Source organism: the organism of the source record quoted next, unplaced genomic scaffold, assembly GCF_019419815.1.
Source record: "Pyrus x bretschneideri cultivar Hongxiangsu unplaced genomic scaffold, Pyrus_bretschneideri_v1 Contig12, whole genome shotgun sequence".
NCBI classification, from domain to species: Eukaryota; Viridiplantae; Streptophyta; class Magnoliopsida; order Rosales; family Rosaceae; genus Pyrus; species Pyrus x bretschneideri.
The window spans coordinates 7,849,680-7,865,404 of NW_025999413.1; the positions used below are offsets into that span (position 1 = coordinate 7,849,680).

Below are 15,725 nucleotides of genomic sequence, written 5' to 3' on the forward strand. Positions count from 1 at the left end.
AAAAGAAGGAGCACTTTACTACCTCAGTCGAACTCTCACCGGCGCTGAGTTGAACTATTCCCCAATAGAAAAGATGTGCCTCGCTTTGGTGTTTGCCATTCAGAAACTCAGACATTACATGCATGCTTACACCATCCACTTGGTTGCTAAAGCCGACCCTGTCAAATACGTTATGACTAAGCCAGTCTTGACAGGGCGACTCGCTAAATGGGCTTTGCTTCTTAATCAATATGAGATCATCAACGTCCCAGCTAAAGCCGTCAAGGGACAAGCGCTAGCAGACTTCCTTGCCGATCATCCAATCCCGGCTGATTGGAAAATCTCAGACGACTTGCCTGATGAAGAGGTGTTCTACATCGACATCTTCCCAACATGGACGATGTTTTTCGACGGATCCGCACGAGCAGACGGAGCGGGGGCAGGAGTAGTATTCATGTCGCCACAAAGGCAAATACTACCTTACTCTTTCCAACTGAATGAGCTATGCTCCAACAATGTTGCTGAGTACCAAGCATTGATCATCGGGCTCCAAATGGCGATCAACATGGAAATCACAGCTCTTGAGGTATATGGCGATTCCAAGCTCATAATCAATCAACTCTTAACTGAATATGAGGTGAGGAAAGATGATCTCGTCCCATACTTCCGGCTAGCGACCCAACTGCTACAAAAGTTCGAAGCTGTGACACTGGAACATGTGCCAAGAAAGGAAAATCAAATGGCAGACGCTCTCGCCAATCTAGCCTCGAGTATGACACTAGGAAAAGATGAAGTTGCAGACGTGCCAGTTTGCCAAAGATGGGTGATTCCGCTCGTTAATGAAATGTCACTAGATGATACAAATGTCATCTCAGTACTTCCAGTCGATGCTGAAGAGTGGAGACAGCCGCTGATCGACTACTTAGAGCACGGAAAGCTTCCAGATGATCTCAAACACCGTTCCGAAATACGTCGACGAGCACCTCGCTTCCTTTACTACAAAGGAACACTCTATCGACGCTCTTTTGAAGGAGTGCTCCTGAGATGCCTAGGTGAGGAAGAAGTTAATCTAGCCATGGAAGAAGCACATTCAGGTGTGTGTGGGGCACATCAATCTGGACCAAAGCTACATTTCCGACTTAAAAGAATGGGTTACTATTGGCCGAGCATGGTGAAGGACTGCCTGGAACACGCCAAAAAGTGCCAAGCCTGCCAATTCCACGCCAACTTCATACATCAACCGCCTGAACCATTACACCCTACAGTTGCTTCATGGCCGTTCGACTCATGGGGATTGGACGTTGTAGGACCAATTACGCCAAAGTCATCTGCAGGGGAAGCTTACATCCTAGCTGCAACAGATTACTTCTCCAAGTGGGCTGAAGCCATCCCTTTAAGGGAAGTAAAAAAGCAAACTGTTGTTCGTTTCATCAAGGAGCATATCATCCACCGATATGGGGTGCCTCGCTACATTATCACTGACAACGGAAAGCAGTTCTCCAACCGACTCGTGGACGAGCTTTGCGACAAATACAAGTTCAAGCAGCACAAGTCTTCCATGTATCATGCTCCGGCCAACGGCCTCGCGGAAGCATTTAACAAGACGCTGTGCAACCTCCTGAAAAAGGTAATCGGCCGAACAAAGAGAGATTGGCACGAAAGAATAAGTGAAGCACTTTGGGCATATAGGACTACACATAGGACTCCTACCCAAGCTACACCTTATTCTCTCGTATATGGCGTAGAAGCTGTTCTACCGCTCGAAAGTCAAATTCCCTCACTAAGGATGGCTATACAAGAAGGCTTGACTGATGAAGAAAATGCAAAGTTGCGCCTTCAGGAGTTGGAAGCGCTGGATGAGAGAAGGCTCGAAGCTCAACAACACTTGGAATGCTACCAAGCACGGTAATCCAAGGCATTCAACAAGAAAGTCCGCCCAAGGTCTTTCCAAGTCGGAGATCTCGTGCTGGCATTGCGTAGGCCTATCATTACAACTCATAAGACAAAAAGCAAGTTCACATCAAAGTGGGATGGACCCTACGTAATACAAGAGATCTACACCAATGGCGCCTACTTAATCATGGCAGAAGACGGGTTGAAGATCGGCCCCATCAACGGCAGATTTTTGAAGCACTACTACCCCTAAAGCAAACGGCACCGAACGCTCCTGGCCCACAAGAGCATAAACTGTGTACGGCAAAATCATCAAAAAAAAAAAAAAACCATCACTCATTTGAACTACGTCATGACTTGATCCCTCCTCAACCAAGGGTACGTAGGCAACTTGAAACTTCAAAACTTCAAGTACAGTCACATCATCAAAATAAAAAAATAAAAATAAAAAAAAGGGAAAAAAACACATCTTGGTGATGTATATGTTTTATCTGTATTTAGCACAATACACTGAATAAAATAAAGCATGTACATTGATCTCCGAGAAATTACAAGTGTGTACAAAAAAAAAAAAAAAAAAAAAAAAAAAAAGATGAAGCTTTCACAAAGGATGTGTACGTGAAGCCCCACTACATGGCAACACTCTCGGAGCAGGAGGCATCGGAGCAGAAGGCATCGGAGCAAGAGGCATCGGAGATAGAGCATTCGAGGCCTCAATACTTGGCGGAACGCTGGATGACCCAGGAAAAAGGTGCATCTGGAAGAAAGACGCAAGCCTTTGACGGTCACTTTGCATTCGACCTTGAGATTCTTGCATCTCATCAAGCTTCCTCTTCATGCCCGACGAATAGTTATTTGCAAGCACATGCAAACTTCTATTCTCGTACTTAAGCTGTTTAATCTCCTGCTTAAGATCTTCCACCTCTGCCATCAATGATTCCACTTGACGAGACCGAGCAAGCAGGCGTTGGCCCATGTTGGACATAGAGCTCGCACACTGAACACTGAGAGCGAGGGACTCTTGAACGGCCAACTCATCGGACCGTCCTGAAAGCAGCCTACTATCTGTTGGTGTGAGGAGGTTCCTAGCAACTATTGTAGCTGTTGTTGCATTCTGCATCACTGAGTCTTCACCTGTAAGAGGACCGTTAGAAGATAAGAAAGATGGGCACCATACATTACCTTGACGCGGCGCAACCGGATCACTGCTGAGACTCAATTCTAAGCTAAGGTTCGATGGGTTAGCCATTTTTTCAAAGGTGTTAAAAGAGATGGGTGGATGGAGTTAAAACTCAAAAGGCCGGAGATGATTTTCAGGAATGAGCAACCTTCAAAGTGTGCATGTTAGAGGTGATCAATACCTCTATAAAAAGGAAGAGGCGTTGGTTCAGAAATCGAAGGGCCGCTTATTCAAAAGTGAAGAGACATCGCTCTGCAAATCTCAAAAGCTGGGTTTTCCGGCATAAGTTGGCGACGCTTTCTCAGCTTTTCAGAACACGGGTGCCACTTTGTCAAAAGATCACGTGGAGGTCATCATCGCAGCTACACATCTTTAGCCGACAAGCGCGATGTTCGGTGGCGCTTTCTCTGCTTTTCAGAAAACGCGTGCAGCTTTGTCAAAAGAGGCGCTCGTTCAGAAATCGAAGAGGCGTCGTTCAGAAATCAAAGAGGCGTATTCAAAGATCGAAGAGTCGTCACTATTTCAAAAAGCCGGATTTGCGGGATCAAAAACGTTTGTCGACAAGGGTAAAAGAACAGTACCACCACTTGCTATTGGGAAATCCCTATATATGTCGACCTTCATCTTTTATGGCAAGGCAGACCTGCAAACAAAAAAAAAAAAAAATGCCCAACTCTTCCTCACCTCCGAGAGTACACTCCCAGCAAAGCATCTCAAAATGCTCAGTTTTCTTCATCTCCGGGAATGCCCTTGCAAACAAATGACACCAAGGCAAAAGTATCTCATATCATCAAGGGCGAAAGCAAAGGTATCTCATATCATGCTTTTCCCCTATCTTTTCCTTTGCCCTTGTTCTCACCTGCCAAGACAAGGACAGAGAAAGCAATATGTCGGAACCTCCACTCAAACTTGCGCTGCCACCAAGAAGTGATGGTCCATTCAAATGCAAGGTTTGCATTCAACTCCTGCATCAGGAACAAATACTACAAGAGAAGATGCTAAACCTGCATAAGGAAATACCACTTCTGCAAAGGGGAGCAAGTAAGGCAAGTGAAAATGATACATTGAAGCATGTGGAGACAAGCTGCAACTACATATGCTGAGCTATCCTCTAACCCTCTTCAATACGAATTGGAGAGATTGAACAAAGAAACAGAAAAAAAAAAGAGTAAGCTCAGACCTTCGGAGGAGACCAAAAGAATCCTTCAGTAAGTAGCAAGAACGAGTGGAGGAGACCAAAAGAATCCTGCACCCAGTTCAAGAGTAGCACAAAGGAAAATCAACGAGTGGAGGAGACCAAAAGAATCCTGCACCCAGTTCAAGAGTAAGCCTGCGGAAAATCAACGATTGGAGGAAACCAGAAAATCTTCCAGTCGAACTCAAGATCAAGCCTCAATGGCCCTTGAAGAAATTTCCAGCCCAATTCAAGATCAAGCCTCGACGGCCCTTGGGTTGACATCTACATTAAGGGACTTCAAAACGCATCTTCTACACGTGTCAAGCACATGTCTACGATGCGCCTTGAAGTGGGGGCATTTGTAGACATCGAAATTTCAGTAAAACAAATGTTCACCAATGCATTAAAGTTTTGACGTGTCAAGGCATACATGGCATACGCCACGTGTTGTACAAATTGTACACGTGGCGTGTGACTCAACAAAATAGGAAGAAATACCCTTGAAGGATTAAACAAGTTTTTCTTCTCATTTTGGGCAATGACAAGGCAAGTACATTTCAATCCATTGAGGATCAAAACAAGTTTTTCTTCTCATGTTGGGCAATGACAAGGCAAGCATACTTCAATCCATTACGGATCAAAGCAAGTTTTTCTCATTTGGGCAATGACAAAGCATACACATTTCAAGTTTAAAATGGTGTTAAGTGGGAAATTAGGCCATAAGTTACACCACTTCAAGTTTAAAATTGTATTAAGTGGGAAATTAGGCCATAAGTTACACCACTTCAAGTTTAAAATGGTATTAAGTGGGAAATTAGGCCATAAATTACACCACTTCAAGTTTTAAATGGTATTAAGTGGGAAATTAGGCAATAAGTTACACCACTTCAATTTCAATATTGCATTAAGTGGGAAAATTAGGCAATGGTGCTTGGAAAAGAAAAAAATATTTTGTGGTAGTGATTCATTCTCAAAGCCTATAAATAGGCTTCTCCATCAAGGTATCAAGCATCAACCAATTCACAAATACATTTCTCCACACACCAAAACCTTGAAGCCTTAGAGTTCTAAAGCTCTCAAGAAAATCCCGAAGGATCAAGAAAGCACTCTTCGTTCTTCGTCAAATCCTCCCTTAAGATCAAGCCCCAACGGCCCTTGAAGAACTTCCACCAACTCAAGATCAAGCCCCGACGGCCCATGAAGAAAGTGTTCATCCGTTCATCTCAAGATCAAGCCCCAACGGCCCTTGAAGAACTTCCACCAACTCAAGATCAAGCCCCGACGGCCCTTGAAGAAAGTGTTCATCCGTTTATCCTAAGATCAAGCCCCAATGGCCCTTTGGATCAACAACCTCAACAAATCCACACATCCAATCGTTCTTCAAGATTAAGCCCAAAAGCCCTTGAAGAACCACATCCAATCAACCTTCAAGATCAAGCCCAAAAAGCCCTTGAAGAAATCCACACAACCATTATTCAAGATCAAGCCCCGACGGCCCTTGAAGAAAGTGTTCATCCGTTCATCAAACTGTTCATCCTTAGATCAAGCCCCGACGACCCTTTGGATCAACAACTCATCCACAAACCTACACCCTACGAAGATAGAATCAGAGGACCAAATTTGAGAGAGATCGTAACCCCAAAATCATCAAACAAAAAATATTATTTTGTACACGTTATTCTTGTTTCTTGTTTCAAGGAACTTTCGTGTTCACAGTTCTCATCGGTAAGCGAAGATATCTGTGGCAAACGGATGTAGCTAATAACCATAAAGCAACAGTATTTAGCCGCAAAATAATTACAAAAAAGTTTGGTGCAAACCTGGGACTGTAGTTTCTGCCCTTGAGAAGAATGCTGCTGCATTAAATCTTCAATAGTCCTTTTTGCAGCCTGAAGTTGTTCAACAATTGTCTGTGGCAAACAGATGTAGCTAATAACCATAAGGCGACAATATTTAGCCGCAAAATAATTACAAAAAAGTTTGGTGCAAACCATTGGCCACAGAAAATCCATTAGCTTCCAAATCTCTCTGACTGAATGTTTCAATGGCTTCTTGTAACTTCGTCTCAACTTCCACAATGGGGGCTTCGAAAGAAGAATGAAGTTCTAAGGCTCTCGAGTGCTTATCTGTTAATTCTTCAACACTGCTCTTGTGCAAAGGCTCTGAACTGCATCCTAACAACATGTGTAAAAACAAGGACGAGGATGCACCAACTCATTAGTGGGTAAAGTCTTTTGGCAGCGTCCCAACTCCAAACCAAAACAAAAATAAAAAGATGTCGGACAATTCGAAGATAATACCTGGTGACTGGGAAGGCGACCGATCATCAAACTCACTAACAACCAGCTTTGCCCTTGGATAAACAACTTCAAACAAATCTGAGGCCAAAGGAAAAAGTTACAAACTTTACACATCAAGGGCGCAAGAAATGTCGCGGTAATACAAGGAACTCTGACGTGGAGCTTCTACAGGGATGATCTATATAGTAAACGATCGTATCCTATGGACCAGACCGAACTGACAATACCGGTTTGATACCAAAAAGAACACGATTGATCAAGGGCACATGCTAATATGAATAACTAGCAAGATTTCTCTGGCCCACTTTCATATCATATTCGCAGAATTCATGAAATGCGGATTCCCCACCATATACAATATATTTAAAACTACTATTTAATCGCCGTTTTTTGGTTTCTGATGACTCCAAATTGAAATTTCTATTTCAAAATGAAGTTCTAAACACAATTCAATAAAGAAACGCACAATGCCAATGACATCAGATTCACCAAACATGCAAATCCAAACTTTTCGCAACCATATTATCCGCAAAACACCTCAAATAATTACAATTAGTGATTAAGCATAAGATCAAACCTAAAAAACATTTCAAAACCACATGCAAACCAAATTAACCAATGGAGCATCTTCCATGGAAGAAATGGGAGAGATTAAAAGCTCGAATTCGAGAAATTGCCAAACCGAACAGCAATGCATCAAAACCACCACCAGATTAGATTCTTGCTTAGCTGTTAAGCTTGGGATGTTTAGTGATTAGTTATATATATTCTTAACTATCTTGCATGAATTGCAGAAATATAAATCTTGAGAGAAAGGAATAACATGAAAAGCAATCTTGTGTGAGAAGATAGAGCTCAGAATCTTTTAGATAGAGATCTTTATACAAGGTATTTCGAAGCCTACTTAATTCTAAAGCTATCACTACCATGGCAATTGCCTACGTGGCATGTGTAACTAATATCCCCCCTCAATCATTATTGGGATAGTCCAGAGTAAGATCAGCGGCTTAATGATCTTGTTTTCGTTCAATACAACCATAGGTTCTATTGATTTGTATTTCCAATGTTCTTTGGTCCAAGAAAACAGATGTTTTGCTAATCAACTATCTTATAGGGTTCATAATCACAAAGAACAGGAGTACGCGGATCCTATATCTTCTGACCACGACAGCATTGCCGAAGAGTGGGTAGCAGAGATGGAGATGCACCAAGAAGACACTGAAAATCCTGATTGGATGTCACTTGATCCCCCCTCTGGGAACTCGAGGCTTTTAGAACTTTCGGTTGATGAAGTTGAAGAATTAGGTTCAGGTAACTAAGTTTGAATGGTTTGTATGGTTTGTAATTTATCGTCGAAGATATAATCTTTTCTACATCTTGAGTTAAACTAGACAGTTGGTCAATGTACAGGGTATGATGACAATGAAATTTTGAACGGATTGAAAGTGGTTAAAGAAGAATGTTAAACACAACGTTGTGAGCTGGCGGGACAGAATGCAAAGACAAACATCTTTATGAGTTCACCACACCACCGTCACTTTCTTCAAGTACCTACGGAAAGCAAGGCACTTAGCAAACTCGCATGTCTAGAGATACTGCTCGGGCCAATTATATTCTTTCCCTGGCATTACTGCAGAGAGACGGAAATTAGGAGGAAAAATATGTGACCGCGGCCAGCCTTCAGGGATGTGAATTGGTTGGGCAAGTTCCTGCAACAAACAATTACAAGTAGGTAGTTTACATGGTAGAAAAATGAGGCTTTGTAGCTGACAATCAAAAATAGTTGTCGAACGAGTTTTCAGTTTTCAAATTTCAAAAAAAAAAAAAGAATAAAAACTGAAAATTAAATACTTATTAAACGGCCATGAAGTAATTTCATTTAGGGATCCGACCATATGACTCGAAAACAACTGAGACCGTCCTCTTCTTTTCGTATCAACAAACACACAAATTCTTATATTTCCGAAAGCATCTGCAACCCAATATACAAACTAAATACAAACTTGAATAATACATAACCATCTGTGTTTTGCTTTGCAAACAGCCAAGGGGATAGCAAAAACACAAAAACTTGATCTAGTATCGTTTCTCAAGAATGAGGCCAATGATTGCAGACACCATAGCCACTCCCACGATGAACTTAACACTCGACATTGGGGAAGCCTCTGCCTCTCTTTTCGCTGCAGTCGCCTTAATGCTTTCAACCTACAATTCGTTTGAGTCAGAAAGAATATTTAAAAGAAGAATGTGCCCCGTTCTTTGGCCGCCCAAGAGCTTTATGTGGATTTTTTTTTTCCAGGGAAATTGATTTCTACCTCTTTTTGCAGTCGAGCTTCAGTTTTCACCAATTTCTCTTCGAGTTCCTTGAGAAAATTTTGCAACAAAGTTTTCTCAGCAACCTCAGCCTTGAGATTTTCAACTCAGATCTTAAAGCAGCTTCTCCTGCTTTTTGTTCCTTGAGCTGTTCTTCAAGGTTGGATATCACTTGCTGGAGTTCCTTCTTAGTATTATGATGCACTTCATTAAGCAGGCTGTTCTCATCTGTAAGCGAAGATATCTGTGGCAAACGGATGTAGCTAATAACAATAAAGCAACAGTATTTAGCCGCAAAATAATTACAAAAAAGTTTGGTGCAAACCTGAGATTGTAGTTTCTGCCCTTGAGAAGAATGCTGCTGCATTAAATCTTCAATAGTCCTTTTTGCAGCCTGAAGTTGTTCAACTGATTCATCCTTCTCAGCAACAGCAGTGGAATATTTTGCTTCAAGGTCACTTTGTTTGCACTCGTATGTAGACACATCTTCTTTAAGCTTTATATTTGCCTCAGCTAGTTTTCTGCTCTCTTCTTCACAGTGAGCTGACTTGGTTTGCAGTTCCTTGAGAGAATTCTGCAATAAAGGCTTCTCAGCAACCTCAGCCTTGAGATTTTCAACCTCAGATTTTAAAGCAGCTTCTCCTGTTTTTTGTTCCTTGAGCTGTTCTTCAAGGTTAGATATCGCTTGCTGGAGTTCCTTCTTAGTATTTTGATGCACTTCATTAAGCAGGCTGTTCTCATCCGTAAGCAAAGATATCTGTGGCAAACAGATGTAGCTAATAACCATAAAGCAACAACATTTAGCCGCAAAATAATTACAAAAAAGTTTGGTGCAAACCTGAGATTGTAGTTTCTGCCCGTGAGAAGAATGCTGCTGCTTTAAATCTTCAATTGTCCTTTTTGCAGCCTGAAGTTGTTCAACTGATTCATCATTCTCAGCAACAGCAGTGGAATATTTTGCTTCAAGGTCACTTTGTTTGCACTCGTATGTAGACACATCTTCTTTAACCTTTATATTTGCCTCAGCTAGTTTTCTTCTCTCTTCGTCACAGCGAGCTAACTTGGTTTGCAGTTCCTTGAGAGAATTCTGCAATAAAGGTTTCTCAGCAACCTCAGCCTTGAGATTTTTAACCTCAGATATTAAAGCAGCTTCTTGTGCCCTTTGTTGATTGAGCTGTTCTTCAAGGTTAGATATCGCTTGCTGGAGTTCTTTCTCAGTATTTTGATGCTCTTCATTAAGTAGGCGGTTCTCATCCAGAAGCGAAGATATCTATGGCAAACAGATGTAGCTAATAACCATAAAGCAACAACATTTAGCCGCAAAATAATTACAAAAAAGTTTGGTGCAAACCTGAGATTGTAGTTTCTGCCCTTGAAAAGAATACTGCTGCTTTAAATCTTCAATTGTCCTTTTTGCAGCCTGAAGTTGTTCAACTGATTCATCATTCTCAGCAACAGCAGTGGAATATTTTGCTTCAAGGTCACTTTGTTTGGACTCGTATGTAGACACATCTTCTTCAAGCTTTATATTTGCCTCAGCTAGTTTTCTTCTCTCTTCGTCACAGCGAGCTAACTTGGTTTGCAGTTCCTTGAGAGAATTCTGCAATAAAGGTTTCTCAGCAACCTCAGCCTTGAGATTTTTAACCTCAGATATTAAAGCAGCTTCTTGTGCCCTTTGTCGATTGAGCTGTTCTTCAAGGTTAGATATCGCTTGCTGGAGTTCTTTCTTAGTATTTTGATGCACTTCATTAAGCAGGCGGTTCTCATCCAGAAGCGAAGATATCTGTGGCAAACAGATGTAGCTAATAACCATAAAGCAACAATATTTAGCCGCAAAATAATTACAAAAAAGTTTGATGCAAACCTGAGATTGTAGTTTCTGCCCTTGAGAAGAATGTTGCTGCGTTAAATCTTCAATAGTCCTTTTTGCAGCCTGAAGTTGTTCAACTGATTCATCCTTCTTAGCAACAGCAGTGGAATATTTTGCTTCAAGGTCACTTTGTTTGGACTTGCATGTAGACACATCTTCTTTAAGCTTTATATTTGCCTCAGCTAGTTTTCTTCTCTCTTCTTCAAAGTGAGCTAACTTGGTTTGCAATTCCTTGAGAGAATTCTGCAATAAAGGCTTCTCAGCAACCTCAGCCTTGAGATTTTCAACCTCAGATTTTAAAGCAGCTTCACTTGTTTTTTGTTCCTTGAGCTGTTCTTCAAGGTTAGATTTCGCTTGCTCGAGTTCCTTCATAGTATTTTTATACTCTTCATAAAGCCGGTTGTTCTCATTCGTAGGCCTAGATTGCTGTGGCAAACAGATGTAGCTAATAACCATAAGGCAACAATATTTAGCCACAAAATAATTACAAAAAAGTTTGGTGCAAACCACTGACCTGTTGTCCCATTAGCTTCCAAATCTTTCTGACTGAATGTTTCAATGGCTTCTTACAACTTCGTCTCAGCTTCCACAATGCGGGCTTCGGAAGCAGAATGAAGTTCTAAGGCTCTCGAGTGCTTATCTGTTAATTTTTCAACACTGCTCTTGTGCAAAGGCTTTGAACTGCATCCTAACAGCATGTGTAAAAACAAGGAAGAGGATGCACCAACTCATTAGTGGGTAAAGTCTTTTGGCAGCGTCCCGACTCCAAACCAAAACAAAAATAAAAAGATGCAGGACAATTCGAAGACAATACCTGGTGACTGGGAAGGTGACCGATCATCCAACTCACTGACAACTAACTTTGCCCTTGGATCAACAACTTCAAACAAATCTGAGGCCAAAGGAAAAAGTTACAAACTTTACACATCAAGGGCACAAGAAATGCACGGTAATACAAGCAACTCTGACGGGGAGCTTCTACAAGGATGATTTATATAGTAAACGATCGTATCCTATGGACCAGACCGAACTGACAATACCGGTTTGATACCAAGAAGAACACGATTGATCAAGGGCACATGCTAATATGAATAACTAGCCAGATTTCTATGGCTCACTTTCATATCATATTCGCAGAATTCCTGAAATGTGGATTCCCCACTATATACAATATATTCAAAACTACCATTTAATCGCCTTTTTTCGGTTTCTAATGACTCCAAATTGAAATTTCTATTTCAAAATGAAGTTCTAAACACAATTCAATAAAGAAACGCACAATGCCAATGACATCAGAATCACCAAACGTGCAAATCCAAACTTAACCCGGTTTTCGCAACCATATTATCCGTAAAACACCTCAAATAATTACAATTAGTGATTAAGCATAAGATCAAACCTAAAAAACATTTCAAATCCAAATGCAAACCAAATTAACCAATGGAGCAGCTTCCACGGAAGAAATGGGAGAGATTAAAAGCTCGAATTCGAGAGATTGCCAAACCGAACGGCAATGCATCAAAACCACCGCCAGATTAGATTCTTACTTAGCTGTTAAGCTTGGGATGTTTAGTGATTAGTTATATATATTCTTAACTATCTTGCATGAATTGCAGAAATATAAATCTTGAGAGAAAGGAATAACATGAAAAGCAATCTTGTGTGAGAAGATAGAGCTCAGAATCTTTTAGAGAGAGAGAGGGTTTATTACAATATAACCAACCGATTGCAAATGAGAGAGGGAAAAGATCTTTATACAAGGTATTTCGAAGACTACTTAATTCTAAAGCTATCACTGACATGGCAATTGCCTACGTGGCATGTATATCCAATATCCCCCCTCAATCATTAATGGGATAGTCGAGATTAAGATCAGCGGCTTAATGATCTTGTTTTCGTTCATTACAACCTCAGACTAAAACACAAGTGGAAACCATAGGTTCTGTTGATTTGTATTTCCAATGTTCTTTGGTCCAAGAAAACAGATGTTTTGCTAATCAACTGTCTTGTAGGGTTCATAAGCACAAAGAACAGGAGTACGCGGATCCTATATCATTTGACCGCGACAGCATTGCCGAAGAGTGTGTAGCAGAGATGGAGATGCACCAAGAAGACACTGAAAATCCCATACAGCATTCTTTTGGAAGCAACAACAAACTGGGATCGGACTCATTTCTTTCTCACTAAAGTTGAACGCAGATATTACAGTTGTCTCCCTCCCTTCACTAGTACTACAAGTCGGAGGGGTAGACCTTCTAAAGCAGCAACTGGTTCAGTTAATGCTGTTACGAAATTGAGTAATGCTTCACCTCCTGTTCCTATTGCATTAGGTACTGCTTTTCCCAATTCAAATTTGTTGGAAAATGAAGACGTTGGCGTAAGTAATACAAATGTGAGCGTGCAGAAGAGGGTAAGGGATGAAAATGCTTTGGGGGCTGCGAATGATGGAACCATCGGCAATGATTACCAGGTAAAAAGGTTGAGCATTGAACAAATACATATGGCAATTGGTCGGTTTTTGTATGAAATTCAGGCTCCCCTGGATGCAGTGAAGAACTCTGTTTATTTCCAGCCAATGATTGACGCAATTGCCTCTGGGGGAAAGGAGACTGTGGCACCCTCATATGATGACATTCGGGGTTGGATGTTGAAGAATGCAGTTGAAGAGATGAAGAGTGAAATTCAACAACACAAGGAAACTGGGGCGAGGACAGGTTGTTCTCTTCTAGTCAACCAATGGAATTCTGAAAAGGGTAGAACTTTGCAAAATTTTGCAGTGTACTCTCCTGAAGGAACAATCTATTTGAAATCTGTGGATGCTTCTTACTTTATTTTTTCCCCAGATGCTTTGTTTGCATTTTTCAAGGAAGTGGTGGAAGAAATTGGAGTGGGACATGTTTTCCAAGTCATTACAAATAGTGAAGAGCAATTTTCTGTTGTTGGGAAGAAGTTGATGGATACGTTCCCTACCCTGTACTGGTCTCCCTGTTCCGCTGCTTGCATAGATTCGATTCTCGAGGATTTCGGAAAGGTTGAGTGGATAAATTCTGTAATTGAACAGGCTAGATCTATTACAAGATTTATCTACAAACACGTTGTCATTTTGAACATGATGAGAAGGTATACGTTTGGGAATGACATTGTTAGGCTGGGAGTATCTAGGTTTGCAACAAACTTTATGACGTTGAAACAAATGGCTGACCTTAAATATAATTTGCAGTCGATGGCTACTTCAAACGAGTGGACGGGCTGCCCCTTTTCTAAAACACCAGAAGGATCGGCAGTGTTAGATATATTCAGCAATCAGTCATTTTGGTCTTCGTGCATTTTGATCACCCGTTTAACAAATCCGCTCTTGCGAGTTTTGAGAATTGTTGGTAGCCAGAAGAGGCCAGCGATGGGATATGTTTTTGCAGGGATGTATCGAGCAAAAGAAACAATCAAAATAGAACTTGTCAAGAAAGAAGAATATATGGTGTACTGGAACATTATAGATCAGAGATGGAAAAAATTGTGGGATTTTCCCCTTCACGCTGCAGGATTTTACCTTAATCCCAAGTTCTTTTATAGCTTCAAAGGAGACATGCATAATGAAATTGTGTCGAGGATGTTTGACTGCATAGAGAGATTGGTTCCTGATATAAAAGTCCAAGATGAAGTAATCAAAGAGATCAACTTGTACAAAAATGCTGTTGGAGATTTGGGGAGGAATTTGGCAGTCCGAGCAAGGGACAGTCTGCTTCCTGGTGAGAATAGTTCATTAGAATGCATTGTTATTTTGTGTCGCATGGTTTCTTTAGTTACTTGGCTATACATGTAGACGAAAGGTAATTAAGCCATATTTTAACTCAGTTAACTTTTATGTAATAGAATGATAGATATGATAAATTGCATAAAATATACCCTGACCATCTAATTTATCTATTTATTTTTAAAATTCGGTACGAGGGCTCCTATTTTGAGGATATGCTGCAGAGAGTTTGGATGTTCTTGCATCTTTTGGCTCATTTCTTTGAACTCTCTGTTTGTCTTAGCTGAATGGTGGTCGACATATGGTGGTGGTTGCCCAAACCTCGCACGCTTGGCAATTCGTATTCTCAGTAAAACTTGCATCTTAGTTCCGTGTCAGGAGAATCAGATTCCTTTCCAACAGTTGCACAAGACAAGGAACAGCGTAGAACAACAGCGGCTTAATGATCTTGTTTTCCTTCAATACAACCTCAAACTAAAACAGAAGTAAGTGGAAACCATAGGTTCTGTTGATTTGTATTCCCAATGTTCTTTGCTCAAAGAAAACAGATGTTTTGCTAATCAACTGTCTTATAGGGTTCACACGCACAAAGAACATAAGTACGTGGATCCTATATCATTTGACCGCAACAGCATTGCCGAAGAGTGGGTAGCAGAGATGGAGATGCACCAAGAAGACACTGAAAATCCTGATTGGATGTCACTTGATCCCCCCTCTGAGAACTCGAGGCTTTTACAACTTTCGGTTGATGAAGTTGAAGAATTGGGTTCAGGTAACTAAGTTTGTATGGTTTGTAATTTATCGTCGAAGATATAATCTTTTCTACATCTTGAGTTAAACTGGACAGTTGGTCAATGTACAGGGTATGATGACAATGAAATTTTGAACGGATTGAAAGTGGTTAAAGAAGAATGTTAAACACAGTGCTGTGAGCCGGCGGGACATAATGCAAAGACAAACATCTTTATGAGTTCACCACACCACCGCCACTTTCTTCAAGTACCTACGGGAAGCAAGGCACTTAGCAAACTCGCATGTCTAGAGATACTGCTCGGGCCAATTATATTCTTTCCCTGGCATTACTGCAGAGTGACGGAAATTAGGAGGAAAAATATGTGACCGCGGCCAGCCTTCAGGGATGTGAATTGGTTGGGCAAGTTCCTGCAACAAACAATTACAAGTAGGTAGTTTACATGGTAGAAATATGGGGCTTTGTAGCTGACTTTTCAAAAATAGTTGGATGAACGAGTTTTCAGTTTTCA

General features: G+C 41.0%; 2 protein-coding genes across 3 annotated transcripts; one reads left to right on the forward strand and one right to left on the reverse strand.

Annotated features, from left to right (window-relative positions):
• Positions 1-8,117: 8,117 nt before the first annotated feature.
• LOC125474509 (myosin-10-like) lies at positions 8,118-12,290 on the reverse strand. 2 transcript variants are annotated; one of them, XM_048578331.1, is made up of 9 exons: positions 12,112-12,290; positions 11,527-11,604; positions 11,227-11,393; positions 10,707-11,138; positions 10,194-10,625; positions 9,681-10,112; positions 9,168-9,599; positions 8,845-9,086; positions 8,118-8,734 (listed from the first exon to the last, which is right to left on the reverse strand). In XM_048578331.1, exons 3-8 carry the CDS (start codon positions 11,236-11,238, stop codon positions 8,871-8,873), a joined length of 1,956 nt encoding a protein of 651 aa, XP_048434288.1. In that variant the 5' UTR covers positions 11,239-11,393; positions 11,527-11,604; positions 12,112-12,290; the 3' UTR covers positions 8,118-8,734; positions 8,845-8,870. The 2 variants fall into 2 exon arrangements, with proteins under 2 accessions (XP_048434288.1, XP_048434287.1); XM_048578330.1 differs by having other exon boundaries at positions 11,227-11,400.
• On the forward strand, positions 11,728-15,680 carry LOC125474549. The gene is made up of 5 exons (XM_048578476.1): positions 11,728-11,754; positions 12,802-14,458; positions 14,747-14,948; positions 15,039-15,235; positions 15,326-15,680. Exons 1-5 carry the CDS (start codon positions 11,728-11,730, stop codon positions 15,379-15,381), a joined length of 2,139 nt encoding a protein of 712 aa, XP_048434433.1. The 3' UTR covers positions 15,382-15,680.
• Positions 15,681-15,725: the final 45 nt, after the last annotated feature.